Consider the following 18418-nt stretch of genomic DNA (forward strand, 5'->3'; position numbering starts at 1 on the left):
GTTACCGCCACTCGCCAGCAGCAAACTAGTCAGTCAGGAGTTGAGGCTTCCCCACACAACTTTGGTTGTTGCCAACTCACAAACTGTCATACAGTTACATGACGTTGCCTTCTGGTCTGCTACTTATACACCAGTGCTGTATGTCCTCACGCTCCTGTTGTGGTTGACAGTTCAGTTTTTGACAGTTCACAGACTGTCAAGCAGTTTCATAACGTTGCCTTCTGGTCTGCTGCTTTTGCACCAGTGAAACCCTCACTGAGAGAACCTAGCTTTTCTCGGATATGGTTCCTGTAGATGAGAAAGTGCTGTTCTCCCTCCTTCTGATATTCCCTTGAGGACTCTGTCATTTGGAGAGGAGCCTTAAGCTGCTTAGCCTCCTATGGACTTTTATTTAAGCATAACATACTTCCAGGGAGGGTAAATGGTTCCGCTTCAGTCGCTAACCCCGTCTGTTGCCACACCTGCTCCCATAGACCTTGGGCTTTGTTGCAAGACATGCAGTCCAAGCTTAGTCCTTGATAGAGGATTTTTTACGGAGAAGACCCTTCTTGCCAACGACCTTCCTACCGGTTGGTTGTACGCCCTGTTGACGCTGAGGTATCCTACTCACGTCCGCCAGTTGAGATGGTTCCTCCACCGGTGCGACCCAGTGTGGGTTGCCAGTCGCACGTTGATGTTATGCTACTCTCGGAGGTGGTTGTGGACGTTCAGTGTGTCACTGGGAAGACGTTCAACAACCAGCAGAGGTGACTTGTTGTGACGCAGTGCGGCAACCTCAGCAACCCGATAAGGGGTTGTCTGTACTACCCAGACAGTCTAGACAGTTTCGGGTTGTCGCTGTACTTCCTCGCTTCCCCATGGTTGACAGTTCACAGACTGTGCAGCAGTACCATGATCTTGTGTCTGGCTCCGTCATGCATCCACCAGTGCGACCGGATTCAGCGAGTCAGACGTTGCCCACTCCGTTGCCGTTTCCTCATCAGTTTCGGATGAGGAACCCTCTGATGAGGACATGGCTGAACAAGAAGATCAATCCCCAGCCCTGCTATCCATCCAGAAGATGCTGAAGAAGGAATACGGCCCTGTCAGGCTGTGGATGAGTCTGGTTAGGACACTGTCATCCGTGGTGCATTTGGTGTCACTTGGAAGACTACACCTCCGTCCTCTTCGGTTTCATCTAGCTCTTCATTGGAAAAGGACAAGACGCTAGAAGCGGTCTCGATCCCGGTTTCCGGAAGATAAGTCTGGTCTAACCTGAGGAAAGGACTTTATCAACCTTTTATAGGGTCTTCCCCTGACTGTTCAGACTCCCAACCACGTTCTCTTCTCAGACGCATCGGACGTAGGCTGGGGTGCGACCTTAGGCGGTAGGGAATGCTCGGGATTATGGAACTCGCGTCAAAGGACAATGCATTTTAACTGCAAGAAGCTTCTGGCAGTAAGTCTGACCTGGAAAAGCTTCAGGTCTCTCCTTCAAGACAAAGTAATGGAGGTCAACACGGACAACTCCCTGCTTTGATGTTCATCTCCTAGCAAGGAGGGACCTACTCTCTGACATGGTGCGAGTTCGCTAGTGACCTCCTCTCCTGTTCAACAGGTCTAGACTTTTCACTAGTAACAAATTTCTTCCAAGGCAACTTGAATGTCTTAGCAGTTTGTCTCAGTAGGAAGGGACAATAATTCCAACATATTGGACCCTCCACAGAGATGTATGCAAGAGACTTTGGGTCACCTGGGGCCATCCAACCATAGATCTCTTCGCAATCTCGATGTCCAAGAGGCTCTCAACAGACCCAGCAGTGGTTCTTTTAGATGCCTTTCTACTAGATTAGTCTCATCTAGATCTATATGCATTCCCTCCGTTCTAGTTTGTCAACAAGGTACTGCAGAAGTTCGCCTCTCACGTTGGGACAAAGTTGACACTAGTTGCTTCCCTCTGGCCCGCGAGAGAATAACTTACCGAGGTACTTCGATGGCTAGTAGACGTTCCCAGAACTCTTCCCCTAAGGGTGGACCTGCTACGTCTGCCACGCGTAAGAAGGTACTCCAAGGCCTCCACGCTCTTCGTCTCACTGCCTTCAGAGTATCGAAAGACTCTCGAGAACTAGAGGTTTTTCGAAGGAGGCAACCAGAGCGATTGTTAGAGCAAGGAGAACATCCACCCTTAGAGTCTACCAATCGAAGTGGGGAATCTTCCTAAACTGGTGCAAGTCAGTATCCGTATCCTCGACCAGTACCTCTGTAACTCAAATAGCTGACTTCCTCTTATATCTGAGAAAAGAGAGATCTCTTTCAGCTCCCACTTTCAAGGGTTACAGAAGCATGTTGGCATCAGTCTTCCGTCACAGAGGCTTAGATCTTTTTAACAATAAAGATCTACAGGACCTCCTTAAGTCTTTTGAGACCACGAAGGAGCGTCGTTTGGTTACACCTGGTTGGAATTTAGACGTGGTTCTAAGATTCCTTATGTTAGACAGGTTCGAACCACTTCAATCAGCCTCCCTGAAAGATCTCACCTTTAAGACTCTTTTCCTGATATGCTTTACCAGCTAAAAGAGTCAGTGAGATTCATGCCTTCAGCAAGAACATCGGATTTTCATCCGAAACGGCTACATGTTCTACATCTTGGTTTTCTAGCCAAACACGAGCTGCCTTCTCGGCCTTGACCAATATCGTTCGTTATTCCAAACTTATCGATATGGTTGGAAAGGAACTAGAAAGAGTATTATGTCCTGTAGAGCTCTTAAGTTCTATTTTAAAAACCTTTATGAGGCCCGTCTGAAGCTTTATGGTGTTCAGTTAAGAATTCATCTTTGCCTATGTCAGAGAATTCTTTATCCTATTATTTTCAGACTGTTAATACGAGAAGCTCATTCCCTTCTGAATGAGGAAGACCAAGCTTGGCTGAAGGTAAGGACACACGAAGTTAGAGCTATCACAACTTCCGTGACCTTTTAATAAAATAGATCTCTGCAAAATATTTTCGACGCAACCTTTTGGAAAAGCTAATCAGTGTTCGCGTCTTTTATCTTAAGAATGTCCAGTCTCTTTACGAGAACTGCTACACTCTGGGACCATTCGTAGCAACGAGTGCAGTAGTGGTGGGGGCTCCACCACTACAATTCCCTAATTCCAGAACCTTTTTAATCTTTCTCTTGAAATATTTCTGGGTTGTCCGGAAGGCTAAGAAGCCTTCCGCATCCTGGTTGATTTGGCGGGTGGTCAAATTCTTTCTTGAGAAGCGCCTAGATTAGAGGTTGTGATGAGGTCCTTTAGTATGGGTTACAGCCCTTAATACTTCAGCACCTAGGAGTCGCTCAGCATCCTAAGAGGATCGCTAGGCTCAGTAAGGAAGACGTACTTAAAAAGGCAGAGTAATGGTTCAAGTCGACTTCCTTACCAGGTACTTATTTATTTTATGTTTGTTATTTTGAATAACGGCTAAAATAAGATACGGGATACTTAGCTTCTTTGTTAACATGTATGCTGGTCTCCACCCACCACCCTGGGTGTGAATCAGCTACATGATCATCGGGTAAGATTAATATTGAAAAATGTTATTTTCATTAGTAAAATAAATTTTTGAATATACTTACCCGATGATCATGAATTTAAGGACCCGCCCTTCCTCCCCATAGAGAACCAGTGGACCGAGGAGAAAATTGAGTTCTTGTTGACAAGAAGTACTTGAGTACCTGCTCACAGATGGCGCTGTTGTGTACACCCCCACCTGTATAGCGATCGCTGGCGTATCCCGACCGTAGATTTCTGTCGGGCAACAGAGTTGACAGCTACATGATCATCGGGTAAGTATATTCAAAAATTTATTTTACTAATGAAAATAACATTTTGTTAAATGATAACTTGATAAGAATAGTTTCATTATAAGTTGCCATTTAACAAATTCTTAGAATGGGTCTAGATTTTCAAGGTTAGATCCTTTCTGTTTTTTGGTGTTGGGTTTGTCACACGAAATCTCCTAAGATTATAGTCCAGCTTTGATGTTTATTGATATATGCTGTGTATAGTATGTATACAGTGCTGTATATATTTTTTAATTGTACATATGTTGAAATCTTTTACTTTAAGCCCATTAATTTTCATTTCAAATTGTACATATATTGAAATTTCATTAGTTGTGCAAAAGCGAGTAAATTCCAATAGCAATATTAGGGCACTGTAAAATAATAAACTGCAAAACAATTTAGAAATTTACATTGATTTTCATTGGGATTTCTCTCTTTCAGGTTGAAAACATTAAGTTGGCAGCCAAGTTCTCAGAGCCACAACCTAAAGACTTCAGTGATCTTAAGAAACCTGGGTGAGAACAATTACTTTCTTTTGGATTAATGAGAAATGTCGCTACTATGATTTGGTTACTATACAGTATGGGGAGGAATCTTGATAATATTTTAAACTCTCCCCGTTTGCTTGATGCATTGCAAATAGAATATATATATTTTTTGTAGAAATTTAAGATACTAACATCTGCGTTAATTGCGATATGGTCTGAAAATAGTGGCACTGCCATTTTATGAAAAATTCAGAATTTACATTTTGATTATTTATCAAATATAAATAATTAGCAGCCCATGATGGACAACATATTAAGAGACATGAGCCCTCATAGATATTATACATAAGTATAGTAACTATACTTAAAGTAAGCGTATATCTAATTGTTTAATTTTCATCTGCCAATACTGTAGTTGGATTTGAACCTATATTCCTCTGATTATCTGGTCAGTTCAAGCATGTTTTATAGGCTCTGTACATGTAAGAGATATCTATAAATCCTCTTTCCGTGTAAGCATTAGCTATGTTAACACCCTACCGGGGCCTCTTTCTCCATTGCCATGCCAGCCACTTGCCCCCTTTTACCCCTGTTGTTTTGTTTAGTGGCAACAAGAGGGACCTGTCCCTCATTCAGTTATACGGGATTTCTTATAAGAAATGACGAGGCACCTGTTCTGCAGTAGCCATCCCGTGGGAAGCATGGCATCCCGTGGGAAGCATGGCATATTCTCATTACCCCCACCTGGGAACCAAATTCCAGGCTGCTGAATGAGGAAAAGCAGTTCACTCGAAACTACCACTACTTTGGCGCTACCTAATTAGCTCTCGCTATCTAAATTTAACGTAGTTTATAATCAATTATTCTTTAGTATATCACACTCTTTGTGTAAATTTAATCTCACTTGCACTAACGTTAGTTATCTTAACCTTTTTAACATTATAAAACTCCTTCTTTCAAAGTTATAGAGTAAATTTCAATTAAATTCGCTTACGGGCTGCCAACGCTAGGGCCTGTGTCTTGCATAAGGCGAGGCAATCTTAAATGAATGAATGAATATGTTACCCATGAGTCTTTGGTTTAAGCCTAACAGGACCAGTTGAATATTTTATCTGATTTACTACAACTTTGGAAGTTAGTTTTAAGATTTTCGATGATCAATCTATTCTGGAGAAGTCTTTTAATTCTTTCATTCTACCTTGTTTTGAGTATTGTTATCCTGTCTGGTGTTCAGCTGCTGATTCTCATCTTAATTTGTTGGACAGAAACTTACGGTCTATTAAATTTCTTATTCCTGATCTAGATATTAATCTCTGGCACCGTCGTTCAATTAGTTCTTTGTGCATGTTGCATAAGATTTTTCATAACTCTGACCATCCTTTACATTCAGATCTCCCTGGACAATTCTATCCTGTTCGTAATACTAGCCAGGCAGTTAATTCTAATAGCCAGGCCTTCTCCATCATGAGGCTCAAATACTACACAGTACTCTAGAAGTTTTTTATTCCACATCTGTTACCAAGTTGTGGAATGATCTTCCTAATCGGGTAGTTGAATCAGTAGAACTTCAAAAGTTCAAAGTTGGAGCAAATGTTTTTATCTTGACCAGGCTGACATGAGTCTTTTTATAGTTTATATGTGACATATCTGTTTTTGACGTTGTTAATAGTTTATATATGACATATCTGCTTTGACGTTACTTTTTTAGAATGATTTGTTGTTAATTTGTTCTCATCATTTATTTATATCCTTATTTCCTTTCCTCATTGGGCTATTTTTCCCTATTGGAGCCCCTGGGCTTATAGTATCTTGCTTTTCCAACTAGGGTTGTAGCTTGGCTAGTAATAATAATAATAATAAAAACTCTTATTGTATTATGCATGTACTAAAGGACATATTTACCCATAATAATTAGGATAATTCCTTGAATTTGACAAATATTAGCCTTTAATCTACCGGTACTTTTTTTTGTCTTACTAAGTAACCTTCTTCATAATTATTTCTATTTCATAGCCTTGATAACTGAATGTATGTGTGAATCTTGCAATGGGTAAGGAGTACATGAAATGGAGTGCTGTACTACTGACTCTTTAGTAAATGCTTAGTGTCAGTTAAAAATCTTTGTTTGAAGATCTAGTTTTATGACAGAAATATTATGTAGAATGCAGTTCAGATTTTATGATTAAATAGGGGACTTCGAAGACCACTACACATACATGATATACGAATATCAGCTGTGACTAGCAGTTAAATAAAATGTTTCGTTGACTTTTTACTTGCAGGATTTTGAAGAAAAGTAAAATGTTCTTTACAGTACATAGAGTATTTCCAACTACAGTAGACAGCATAAAACATTTTTCTCATATTGTAATATATTCGTAATATTCCATTTCGAAAACTAAGAAATTCAGGTTTTTGCTTTTTGCTTTTCAGCCAACCAAGACCAGTGAAGCCAATCACAGCGGCAGAATCTGGCGGTAAAGCCTGGTCTGGAGATGCTACAAAGAAATCAGGGTTCCATGTATGTTACCTGAAGTGTTTATCCTATTTTACTTTTTTAAATTTTTCTTTGCCCATCGACACACTGGATTTCAGCTCACCTTGATTTTATAATGGTTATAGGAATGTACAATATAGTCATGATTAATGAAATAGATGAGTTTATGTAATATTTCAAGTGTTGGCTTTAAAACTTTTAATGTAATAATGCAGGTGGAAGGATCTATTGACGTCAACATCAATGCAACCGAGACTGAAGAGACTGTGCTGACTAAAGAGAATCCAATATGGTTGTCAGAAGCAACATCCTTGATTACCACAAATATAACGTCTTCGGAATTATCAGCACAACAGGTATTGGTGCTTCCTTCTCGTCAAATCTAATCATAATCTTATAAAAGCCTTGGAGTAATGTAGATTTAGGGTAGTGTTTTGTACATCTACGAAAACATTTTGAAGGCAAGTTTTGTTTGATGATTTGAAATGCTTAGGATATTCCATAATTTAACATTTTGAAAATCCTAGATCACATAGACAGTATGATTTTTAAAAGTGAATCTCAATTCTTTACTGTCGTGGTGCAGGTTATATAGCACATACTATTTCTGTCTGTTTCAGGGTGAAAATAAGAACGCACCATTGACAAGCAGTCAAGAGATGCTGACGGGTGGTGACGACGATGTGATGAAGCTACTCCAGGCTCACGAGCGTAAGAAGAAAAAGAATGGAAACCAGAATTCTGACAGCGACTCTGATGACAGCGGTGATGAGGCTGTCAAGAAAAAGACAGAGAATCATCAGCCAACAGCATTTGGCACAGATACTAGAGGTAAAAACTTTCTGGCTGTTTGCATCAACAATGTTACTGAGAATGTACAATATGTAATGGTCACTTCTACTTTAGTTGATAGAGGGGGCTAAGTCATAGCTAACATAGCAATTATGTAATTTGAAATAGTAGTTTTGTGCACATTTTTAAGGGTTTTTAAATTAAGTTAATCTTTCCAAAACCATTTTTAAAAATTGGTCATGCCTTATGAATCAATGTTAAAAGTATAAGATATCACCAAAGTATGGATTATAAAGAAATATTTATTGTTTTCAGCTGACCCAGATATGGTTGAACTAATGGACAGCGATGATGATGACACTGTGCCTTTAGTTAGTGTGGCCGGTGAAAAAGTGTCCTTCAATGAAGTAGACAGTGCAATGATTGCTCGAATGACACACGAGGAGAAGAATGCTTACATGTTGATTTATCAGGACCTGATGGGCTCTTTAGAAGATTAACTCTGCATTCCTACTGGTATTTCAAAGTTTTAATGTTAGGAAAGTATTAATTGATAATTTGCATACTGCTATGATAAAAGTGTAAGTTCTTGGTTAAATATCAGTATTCAGGAAGTCTTAAAAGCAAGCGTTGTTCTAAAACAGTTATCTTTACTTTTAGGAAATTAACTGACTGTATTATGTACTGCTGTATGTAAGAATATGGATATGGAAGGTAATGTGTTACCAGGTCAGGGTTCTCAAACAGTATTTTATTTTTAGTAAGAAAATTGCTCCTAAGGTTAACTTTGTTACTCAGTGTCGAAATGTTTGTCATCCACTGCAAAAATCCTCAATTATATTACTATTAATAAATCATTCTTATGTATTGTCCTAGGAATTTTCTTGATAAAACTTAGGTAAAAAAATATTACATTAGCTGTAAGCCATCATCAGTTGTTACTCCATCTATGTAAGTATTATTATCAGGTGAAGAAAAAGTCGTGGATGGTGAACATTTTGCCAGAGAGAAATTCTTAGAGCTTTGTTTACTAACCTAAAGAATTATTTATGCTAAACTTGTTGTGTATTGATTGATTTGTTGAATAAGTTTTTTTTATGATCTGAACATAAATATGAAAGCTGCTGGTGGTGTTATGGGTAAGATATACTTTTTTTTTAAATGAATATTTTGTATGTCAGTTGATATTTAATTTATTGCTTTAGCATGTATTACTGATGTGTGAAGGCTCTTGCTTTCTTAATGCTAAAGGGTTGCGGTGGCCGTTGAGGTAACATCCCTGACTGGTGAACACCAGACTGGGGTTCGAGTCCTGCTCAAACTCGTTAGTTCCTTTGGTCGCTGCGTTCTCACCATCCTTGTGAGCTAAGGATGAGGGTTTGGGGGAGCCTATAGGTCTATCTGCTGTGTCATCAGCAGCCATTGCCTGGCCCTCCTTGGTCCTAGCTTGGGTGGAGAGGGGCATGGGTGCTGATCATATGTAGATATGGTCAGTCTCTAGGGCGTTGTCCTGCTTGCTAGGGCAATGTCACTGTCCCTTGCCTCTGCCATTCATGAGTTGCCTTTAAACCTTCAAAGGGAAGAATGCCTTAGCAACATTAGACCTAAATTGTTTTGTTTGCTTGGATTAAGTGATGTGTAGGTTGTATTCTAATCTAATTTTGGGCTTTGAATTTGTTATATTATATGTGTAGTTGTTTACTTTAACTGCTAGTAAGGATGCAGCTTGTAACTGGAACAGACATACTGTTCCATGTAATTTTGGCCATGGTCATCTTTGCATTTGTATCTTTACTTTCAAAAGAACAAAAATTTGGAGGTATTATTTTACTGCCTTAGCACTTTGTAAGTTTGTTATCTAAGAGTTTTTTATTTGTTCATTGAAGCGTACAACAGTATATGTGAATAGTAAACTATTGTAATTTATGATATTTGTTATAAATAGAATGCTCAAAGACAGTGGATAGTAAACATGACTCGCTCCTTTAGTTTTGTTTTGTTGTATGAATTTTAGAATTCACATTTGGTTCTTTTTTTACTTATTGTAAGTGAATTTATGAATTTATGTATTACAGTATTTGGATCCTTGTTTCAAGGGCAAGGATTCATACAGTGTTATTATTATTATTATTATTATTATTATTATTATTATTATAAGCTAGGCTATAACCCAAGTTGGAAAAGCAAGATGCTATAATGCCAAGGGCTCCAACAGGGAAAAATAGCCCATTGAGGAAAGGAAACAAGTAAATAAACTACAAGAGAAGAATAAACAATGGAAATAAAATATTTAAAAAACGGTAACAACATTAAATTAGATCCTTCACATATAAACTATAAAAACTTCAAAAACAAGAGGAAGAGAAACAAGACAGAACAGCGTGTCCGAGTGTACCCCCAAGCAAGAAAAATCTGATCCAAGACAGTGGAAGGCCATGGTACAGAGGCTATGCCACTACTCAAGACTAGAGAATAATGGTTTGATTTTGGAGTGTCCTCATAGAAGAGCTGCTTACCATAGCTAAAGAGTCTCTTCTACCCTACCAAGAAAAAAGTAGCCACTGAGCAATTACAGTAAAGAAGTTAACTCCTGATGCAAACAAGAATTGTTTGGTAATCTTAGTGTTGTCAGGTGCATGAGGACAGAAGAGAATATGGAAAGAATAAGCCAGACTATTTGGTGCATGTGTAAGCAAAGACAAAAGGAGCCGTAACCAGAGAGAGAGGGATCCAATGTAGTACTGTCCGGCCAGTCAAAGGACTCAATAACTCTAGCGGTAGTATCTCAATGAGTGGCTGGTGCCTTGGCCAACCTACTATCTACCGAAGAGGCATTATCTAAAATCAATGTCATAATAGAGGTTAAGTCTCAAACGGATTTTGAGCGAAGCGAAAAATCTATTTTTGGGTGAGAAAGCCATGTCGTCCTGATGGAAGGTTCCTTTAAGTAGCTTCCTAGGGTATATTTGACTACAGTGATATTCCCAGAGAATTTACCTTTAGGTCTCCAGAATTCTAACTCCTGGCGCGAATATCCTTAAAGTTTCCTTTAAGGATATCGCATAACATCAGGAGACGTATATCTTGGTACGACACATAGCAATCTTCACCCCGAATAGCGTTTTCGCTTCGAGGGGGAAAGTGGCAAAAATAGAAGGGGAGCCGTTATCAAGGTACCCTTCCTCCGTTACTACCTTGAGTATCTAGATGGCGCCATCGTCGCTGCCATGTTTATTCCTTGTAGCATTGAGCAAGGTGCTACAGATATACTGTAGTAGTTTCGGGAGGGATCCTGCCAAGGCCTTTTCATAGAAAGGAATGCGGGTCCATCAGGACGACATGGCTATCTCACCCAAAAATAGATTTTTTGCTTCGCTCAAAATCCGTTTTTTGGGCTCAGGCCATGTCGTCCTGATGGAAGGTTACCAGAGCATTATTAGAAAGTAATGTATCTGTGGATTTCAAAATGTGCCTTAACCTCAAGACAATATTTTCTTGGTCACTCAGACCATAGGGACATGCGACGTTACCGTTAAACGTCACTACTGTACTTCTAATCATGAACTATGTTAGTGCTTCCTGTCCCCTGCAGGGAAGTCATACCAGACTCAGGAAAAGTCTCGAGGTTTGCATATCCCATATGAACAAACCTAGCAACAAAAGCATACAGGTCTCACTGTATACAAAGCCAGTCGAAGTTTGTATTCTCAATACAAACAAAGGTTTACATAAGCCACCATAGCATCCAAGGCATACAGGCTTAGCTGTATGCAACATCAGACAAGTTTGTATCCGTGTAGGAACAAAGTATGCATAGGCAGAGAAAGGTTGTATTCATGTAAGAACAAAGTATTTATATTGTTCACATGTCAATATGCAGATTATTAGGGAATAAATAATGCTTAAACATATCTTTATTTATTTAAATTTGGGGCGAAATAAGACGCAAATACCAATCAAATATTTATTGGTAATCAATAAATAGTAGTTCAACATACATTATACAGAAATAATAATGCTAGTGAATACAAAGAAAACATAAAATGCAGACGAGACCTGAAATGCTTGCTTCACCTGAAAGGGAAGGATAATCAATGACACCAAATTGAAAATTTAATAAATTTTCTAATACTGTATGCATTTCTGTGAATGACTGTCTTTTCACACTGTGTAAAGAACACATGGCACAAGTGTTATCTTTGTTTCTTCACCTTTAATAACTGGAACAGTCCATAGAGTCACCCTGGTGACACTTCACTTTAGTGTTGCACTGTAAGGTGTCAACACGTACACCCTATACATAACAGTCCCAATCAAATCACTGTTCCTCGCAGCGCTAAGCAACAGGTTTCAGCACACTAACTGCCGGCACCACATACCTTTTCAACTCTTGCACTTGCTTCGTGTAGTGTTTAAAGAAGACTCTGGATGACTTCCATCCAGTATACGAGCGAAGACGCTCAAAATCCATGTATTGGAAGAAGTTCAATGACGAAGCAATTTTTCAGGGATCGTGACCTGCGGGTGTAATGTCCGGATCCGCTCTGCGAATGAAGTAGGTGATCTTCGCCCTTAGTTGTTTTAGGGATAAGTTTGAGCCTGATGTTTCTCCTTTAAAGAGCTGTCCTCCCCTGAAGTCTGAAGTTCTACGAAGATAGACCTTTAGACACTACTGGACACAGCAAGACATCTTCCTTCAGAGGGCAGATTCTCCAGGGACCCCACCTTTTGATAGGTAGCTCGTTCTTGGCGAGAAATGTTGGGTCAGGAAACTGAATATGGCCCTCATCCCAAGAAAGGGCCACTATTTCACTAACTCTGGCCCCTGAGGCTAGAGCAAACAAGAATATAACTTTTTGAGTCAGGTCTTTCAGAGAGCAGTCCTCATTGTTCACTGTTGAGGCAAAGTGTAGGACCTTATCCAAGGACCATGAGATGGGCTTCGGAGGTGCTGCAGGCCTATGTCTAGCACAGGCCTTAGGAATCTTGTTAAAGATTTCATTGGACAAGTCTACTTGGAAGGCGTAAAGCAGAGGTCTAGTCAGGGCTGATTTACACGTTATCGTGTTGGCTGCTAAACCTTGTCCATGAAGGTGAATAAAGAAGGATAAACAGAAATCTGTTGAGATCTCTTTTGGTCTTCTTGCCCTGACAAAAGCAATACACTTCTTCCAAGACGACTCATATTGCCTTCTGGTAGATTTGGACTTATATTCTTCTAAGAAGTCTATACGGTCTCTCGAGATCCCAAACCTTTTCTTAACTGAACTGCCAGAAGAGAAAATCATGAGATGAAGGTTTTGGGTTTTCAGTGAAGTGAAGACAGTCGACTTCTGTACTTGTTGAGTCAGAACTGGGTCCGGCAGAGGGACCAGCCTCAGCTGCAATTCCAATACTAGAGGGAATCAAGTGCTCATCGGCCACTTGGGAGCCACCATGGCTGCTGTTCCCTGAAAGGATCTCAGCTTGTTGAGGACCTTCAATAGAAGGTTGGTTGGAGGGAACAGGTAAATCCCGGTCCATCTGTTCCAGTCGAGGGACTTGGCGTCCACCGCTTCTGCTAGAGGGTCCTCGTATGGAGCCACATAACGAGGTAGCTTCTTGTTGTCGCTTGTCATGAAGAGGTCGATCTGCAGTTCTGGGACTTGACGTTAAGATGAAGGAGAATGATCCTACGTCTAGGGACCATTCTGACTCTATCGGCGTGAACCTGGTTAGAGCGTCCGCCGTCACATTGCAGAACTCTTGAAGGTGAACTGCTGATAAGTGCCATCTCTTCTTTTCCGCCAAGCGGAAGATGGCCAACATCACTTGGTTGATTTGGGGTGATCTCGAACCTTGACGATTCAAACATCTCACTATCACCTCGCTGTCCAGAATCAGTCTTATGTGGACTGAATGGCAAGGGGACAATTTCTTAGCGTGAGAAAAACTGCCATGGCCTCCAAAATGTTGATGTGGAAGGTCTTGAATAGAGAGGACCAAGTCCCTTGGATTTTCCGTTGGTGAGTGTGACCTTCCCATCCTTCCTTTGATGCGTCTGTGTAGATAATGACTGAAGGTAGAGGTGGTTGCAGAGGCACCGACCTCTTTAGGCTTGGCCTTCGACCATGGCTTGAGAAGTGATCGTAGTCGAGTCGGTATTGGTCTTCTTAGATGGTGGAGCTATCCTCCAGCTCCAACCTAGTCCATTCTTGATCAGGCTGTGGGCCCAGGGATCGAAGGTCCAGCGATCCCGAAATGATTGGAGTCTTCCTCCTACCGGAAGCATCTCATTGCTTCGGTTGTCCGGAGGGCTTACCTCTTTGACCGCACCCTCCCCTACCCCCTCTTCCTCTTGAGGGGCGTCTAGAGGAACCTCTATTTCACCCTCTACCTTTAGGGCAAAAGGTAGTGGTCTGCCTCTCATAGGTGGGAGTAAAGGCTGGTGACTGGGTCACCATCTGCTGGGGGTACCATCTGGTAGGTGGGTTGGGGTCGTGCCACCATCTGGGGCACCGCGGTCATTGGAAGTTGTTGCTGTTGTCTGGCAGAGCGAGAGGGCAACCTTGGCCTCTTAGTCTTCCTCTTCGGTTGGGGACCCTCATCCGGGGAAGACTTCCTCTTAGCCGACATGCCCCACTTTTGGAGAAGATTCCTGTTCTCTGTGGCAGCCTTGTCAACTATTTCCTTGACCACTTCACTCGGGAATAGGTACTTTCCCCAGATATTGGAAGATATCAGCTTCCTGGGTTCGTGGTTCACCGCAGCCGAAGCAAACACGAACTCCCTACATGCCCTTCTGGCCCTAACGAAGCCATATAGGTCCTTTTACCAGCGTTGCCAAATGTGACTTGGCCACGACCATAAACATGTCTGAGGATCTATGATCACTTGCCATTGCCTCCAAGGTAATTTGGATGGACAGAGATGCGGCAAGCCTTTCCTTCGTCTCTTGCTCTCTGTGCAAGAGAAAGTCAGACAACTTAGGGAGGTTTTCACTGAACTGACGTCCAGCAATATCCACCTCCAACTTCCCAACAGAGAAGGTAAGATGTATTTCCTTCCAGTCTTTGTCATTTGTAGGCAGAGCTAGGGATAAGGGTCTACACTCCTCAAGTGTAGGACAAGGTTTCCCAGATTCTACTGCCTTGAACCCTTTTTCCGCAAAGGGAAAGGCCAGTGTAGCTGGAGCAAGAAAAGAAGGGTGTTTCTTACTCAGGGCTGGCACTTTAGAATTAGTAAAGCCCCTGTCTTTCAGACTGCTAGCCATTAAAGCCTGAGCTTTTCCATGGTCAAGAACTATGACCTTTTTCGGCTCTGTCTCCTTCTCCTCCTTAGACACAGGTTCCGCCTTCAGACAGACGAAGCAGTCTGGGTAAGACTCAAAGCTGGGCCAAAAGTCAACATCTTCAATGAGGACAGCTCCCAGCTTCTCTGAAATAAATATCTTCCCGTTTGTGATCGGCATGTACTCTGCATGCCTCCAAGGGTTTACTTCAGAACATGAAGGAAGATCCTTCACGTTGAGTCTCTTGTGAGACCCGCGGGACGCTGCGAGATGGTGTATCTCCTTCCTCAATGCAGCTCCCCTTTCTTCATTCTGCTTCTGAAGATTCTTCATCATTGACATGAGGCTAGCCAGGGCTTTTCCCATTTCCTCAGATGGAGGAGCAGAAGACGTAGAGGGCACTGGTTCTGGGGCTGGAACCGACGAAACGGACACCGATTCGACTTCATCCTCTTCCGTTTCAGGAGCCAAAGTAGACTCCTCTTCCTGACCCTGCGCAAGAAGGTCCTTCTCGGTGTCTTCCGACACCTCTGACATCCTCTCATCTAGATGGATGTCCTTCATCACATCCGAGACATCCGTATCTACGGAAATCTGGACGCAAGGGATCTCAGGGTGAGGCTGTGGTATGACGGCATCCACAGATGCCTTAGGGAACAGATAGCCCCGCATCCGCTCATTCGGAAGGTAAGGCCCCGTGGCATTCTTCTGGAAGCCACTCACCCATCTATGCAGCTTACTCCGTGCTGCATCTCTTGACTCCGTTGTCTTGGGGTCATCAAAGGCCTCAGTAACCAAGGCTTTGCACACATTACATACCTGGGGGTCCCAATACTTAAGAGTTCCCTTGTTGATGGAACAGAGGGAGTGCACCCTGCACTCCTCGTGGCCGCAGAAGTCCTTGCTCCTGACGTTGCAGAAGACTCGCAGGCACTTAGGGTGGTTCTCCTGTAAAGAGAGGAAAACTAAATGAGTATATGTGAGTTCATCTCACTTGATAAACTATATAAATATTATTATTAATATTTTGAATTTTATTGCATATAGCTTAGGATAGACAAGCTAGAAACGAATTAGGAAAAACACATACATGTGTTTCCTGTCCAGCTAATTGCTGTGACCTCCCTCAAAATTAAAGCCTAGGGTTATCTTATTCAGGAGGCCCAATGGAAGAGTTCTACCCTGTAAGGATAGATAAGTGTAACTGAACACTAACTTCCCAAAGGTTTAATAATGAGGGTCATTTGTAACTGATCATCTATCAGTGTAAGGAAAGAAATGGACACAGAGTATGTTAGAAATTTAACTACTGTATACTTTATACTATAGTTTTCTGTTTGCAGTATCATCTATACTGCAAATATACTGGCTACTGTACAGTCATATACTGTAGTTCTAGCCGGCAAGGCTATCACCTGGGGCACTGTTCACGCCGGCTAGGATGGTCGGTGGGTTGCTGGCTGTCGAAGCACTAGTCCAGCCGGCTTCTTGCCGGTCAGGGTAGTTGCCGGCAGCCTGAACCCGTCAAGTCAGTTGTGCCAGCGCATTGCCAGCTAGGGTAGTGGCCAGCAGTATTAACCTGGCCGGCAGCTGCCGGTTAGTTTAGTACCCGGCGGCACTAGCCGATAGAGAGAGAGAAAGCAAGGAGTGAAAGATGATGTAAGAGCTCTGTCTTACTGCCTTCCTCCAGAATGAGGGTTCAAATGGAAGGGGAGAATATATTGTTCAGGCTTCCACCCTTCCACAAACCATTGCCAGTCTCTGCTAGCCACAGGTTTGTGAATGGCAGTCCAAGAGAGGACTGATGAAGGCTCTACAGTAAAAGGATCCTCTGCCGGCAGCCGCCCCAGCTGGCACAGCTCTCCCGGAGCCTTGTGTCCATAAGGGAAAGCTGAGCGACTAGGCCACTACACGCAGAAGCCCCAGCCGGCCCCACAACCTGCCAGCAAGCGGTGAGATTGTAGGACGACGGCCAAAGGGTTGTGATGGCTAGGCCATCATTAAAGGACAGAGGGAGGAGGGAAAAGGGTCCTGTATGAGGTGTGGAAGGAGCCGGCAGGGTTGCCGGTCCTACCACACCCTTAAGAAACTCTGTTTCAGTATCGGCGCCATCCTAGGCGGCAGGAAAATATCTATTCTGCAGCCTAGGGTCTGCCAATACAGTTAAGGGGCCAGCAGCAATCTTGCCGCCACCCCTTAACAAGAGAGAAACAGAGTTCCAGTGCCGGCGCCATTCTAGGCAGCAGAAGAATGTATATTCTTCAGCCTAGGGTCTGCGAGCACAGGACTAGTCTACTAGACCACAGGGAGAAGGTGGCAATATCATATAACCCCTTCAGGTGTGGTATAGGAAGGTCTAGCCTCCTATGCCGGCAAGCGTAGTTTGACAGGGGAATGACTATTCACCCTGCCGGCCAGCTGCCGGCACAAGGCTATATACTCTGAGGTTCTGACCGAAACCCAAAACTTGCTATCTGCGGCTAAGGGAATGGACAGAAAACCCTAGCCTAGTCTTGCCTCAATGACAACTCGAGGCACGACTAACTAGGGTTGTAGCCTAAGGCTACACTCAGAGGCAAGGAGGGATTACCCTTAAATCTTCACTGGAGACGAATATCGCTTTATATAATAATTCTAGGAAATATCTATCTCCGCCTGAATTGATAAAACGATACACGAGGGTAACCGGGGAACATGTATGAAAGTATACTAAAGCCACTAGGCTAGTAGCCTAGTGGCAGCAAGAATCGACTACCTTAATCACCGAAACTCTCGTATACTATCTCAGAAGAGGAAATTTTATATGCAATCAATGTATCTCACATGTATAAATTGCTTAAAAAGCTTCATTTAAATTTAATAACACTAGGAATGTCTATTATATCATGCATGAAAGTAAACTTAAACGCCTAGGATAGGAAGCCAAGCGTAAGCAAGGTTCGGTTACCTAAATCGCCGAAACTATTACGAATACAATCGGCATAATATAATTAACTCCTAGCAATGAAGAATAAATAGCTATCTTAATTCATGTTATTTATACCGGGAAAGTCGTTCTGGCTAACTAAACAACTCATGCGTTACGAACGACAGCGCCCATTACGCCTCCGGTTCAGGCAACAGCTCTTCCACTAAGTTTCACTTAGACTTAATTTCACTGTGAGGCAAGAGCTAAAATTTATACAATGTAAAGATCAAATACTCAACTTTCCAGAGGCAGAAGAGGCTGGAGATTGCATGATAAATCCAAAAAATCCAAAAGTAACGAGACAGCAACCGGGAAAATCACCGAGCGAGATCGCTACAGATAAAGGAATAAACATGGCGGCGACGATGGCGCCATCTAGATACTCAAGGTAGTAACGGAGGAAGGGTACTGTACTGTACCTTGATAACGGCTCCCCTTCTATTTTTGCCATTTTCCCACTCGAAGCGAAAACGCTATTCGGGGTGAAGATTGCTATGTGTCGTACCAAGATATACATCTCCTGATGTTATGCAATATCCTTAAAGGAAACTTTAAGGATATTTGCGCCAGGAGTTAGAATTCTGGAGACCTAAAGGT

At 42.2% G+C, this 18418-nt stretch overlaps 1 protein-coding gene across 1 annotated transcript in view; it reads left to right on the forward strand.

The window, feature by feature from the left end:
* The window catches only part of TfIIEalpha (transcription factor IIEalpha), a 51589-nt gene extending 42044 nt beyond the window's left edge, over nt 1–9545 (forward strand). The window contains exons 6-10 of the mRNA XM_068388693.1: nt 4248–4321; nt 6728–6815; nt 7007–7147; nt 7412–7622; nt 7899–9545. Coding sequence (XP_068244794.1) covers nt 4248–4321; nt 6728–6815; nt 7007–7147; nt 7412–7622; nt 7899–8083 — 699 coding nt within the window. The 3' untranslated portion in view covers nt 8084–9545. The remainder of the gene's footprint in view (nt 1–4247; nt 4322–6727; nt 6816–7006; nt 7148–7411; nt 7623–7898) is intronic.
* Nucleotides 9546–18418: the final 8873 nt, after the last annotated feature.

Source organism: Palaemon carinicauda, chromosome 15, assembly GCF_036898095.1.
Source record: "Palaemon carinicauda isolate YSFRI2023 chromosome 15, ASM3689809v2, whole genome shotgun sequence".
Classification (NCBI taxonomy): Eukaryota; Metazoa; Arthropoda; class Malacostraca; order Decapoda; family Palaemonidae; genus Palaemon; species Palaemon carinicauda.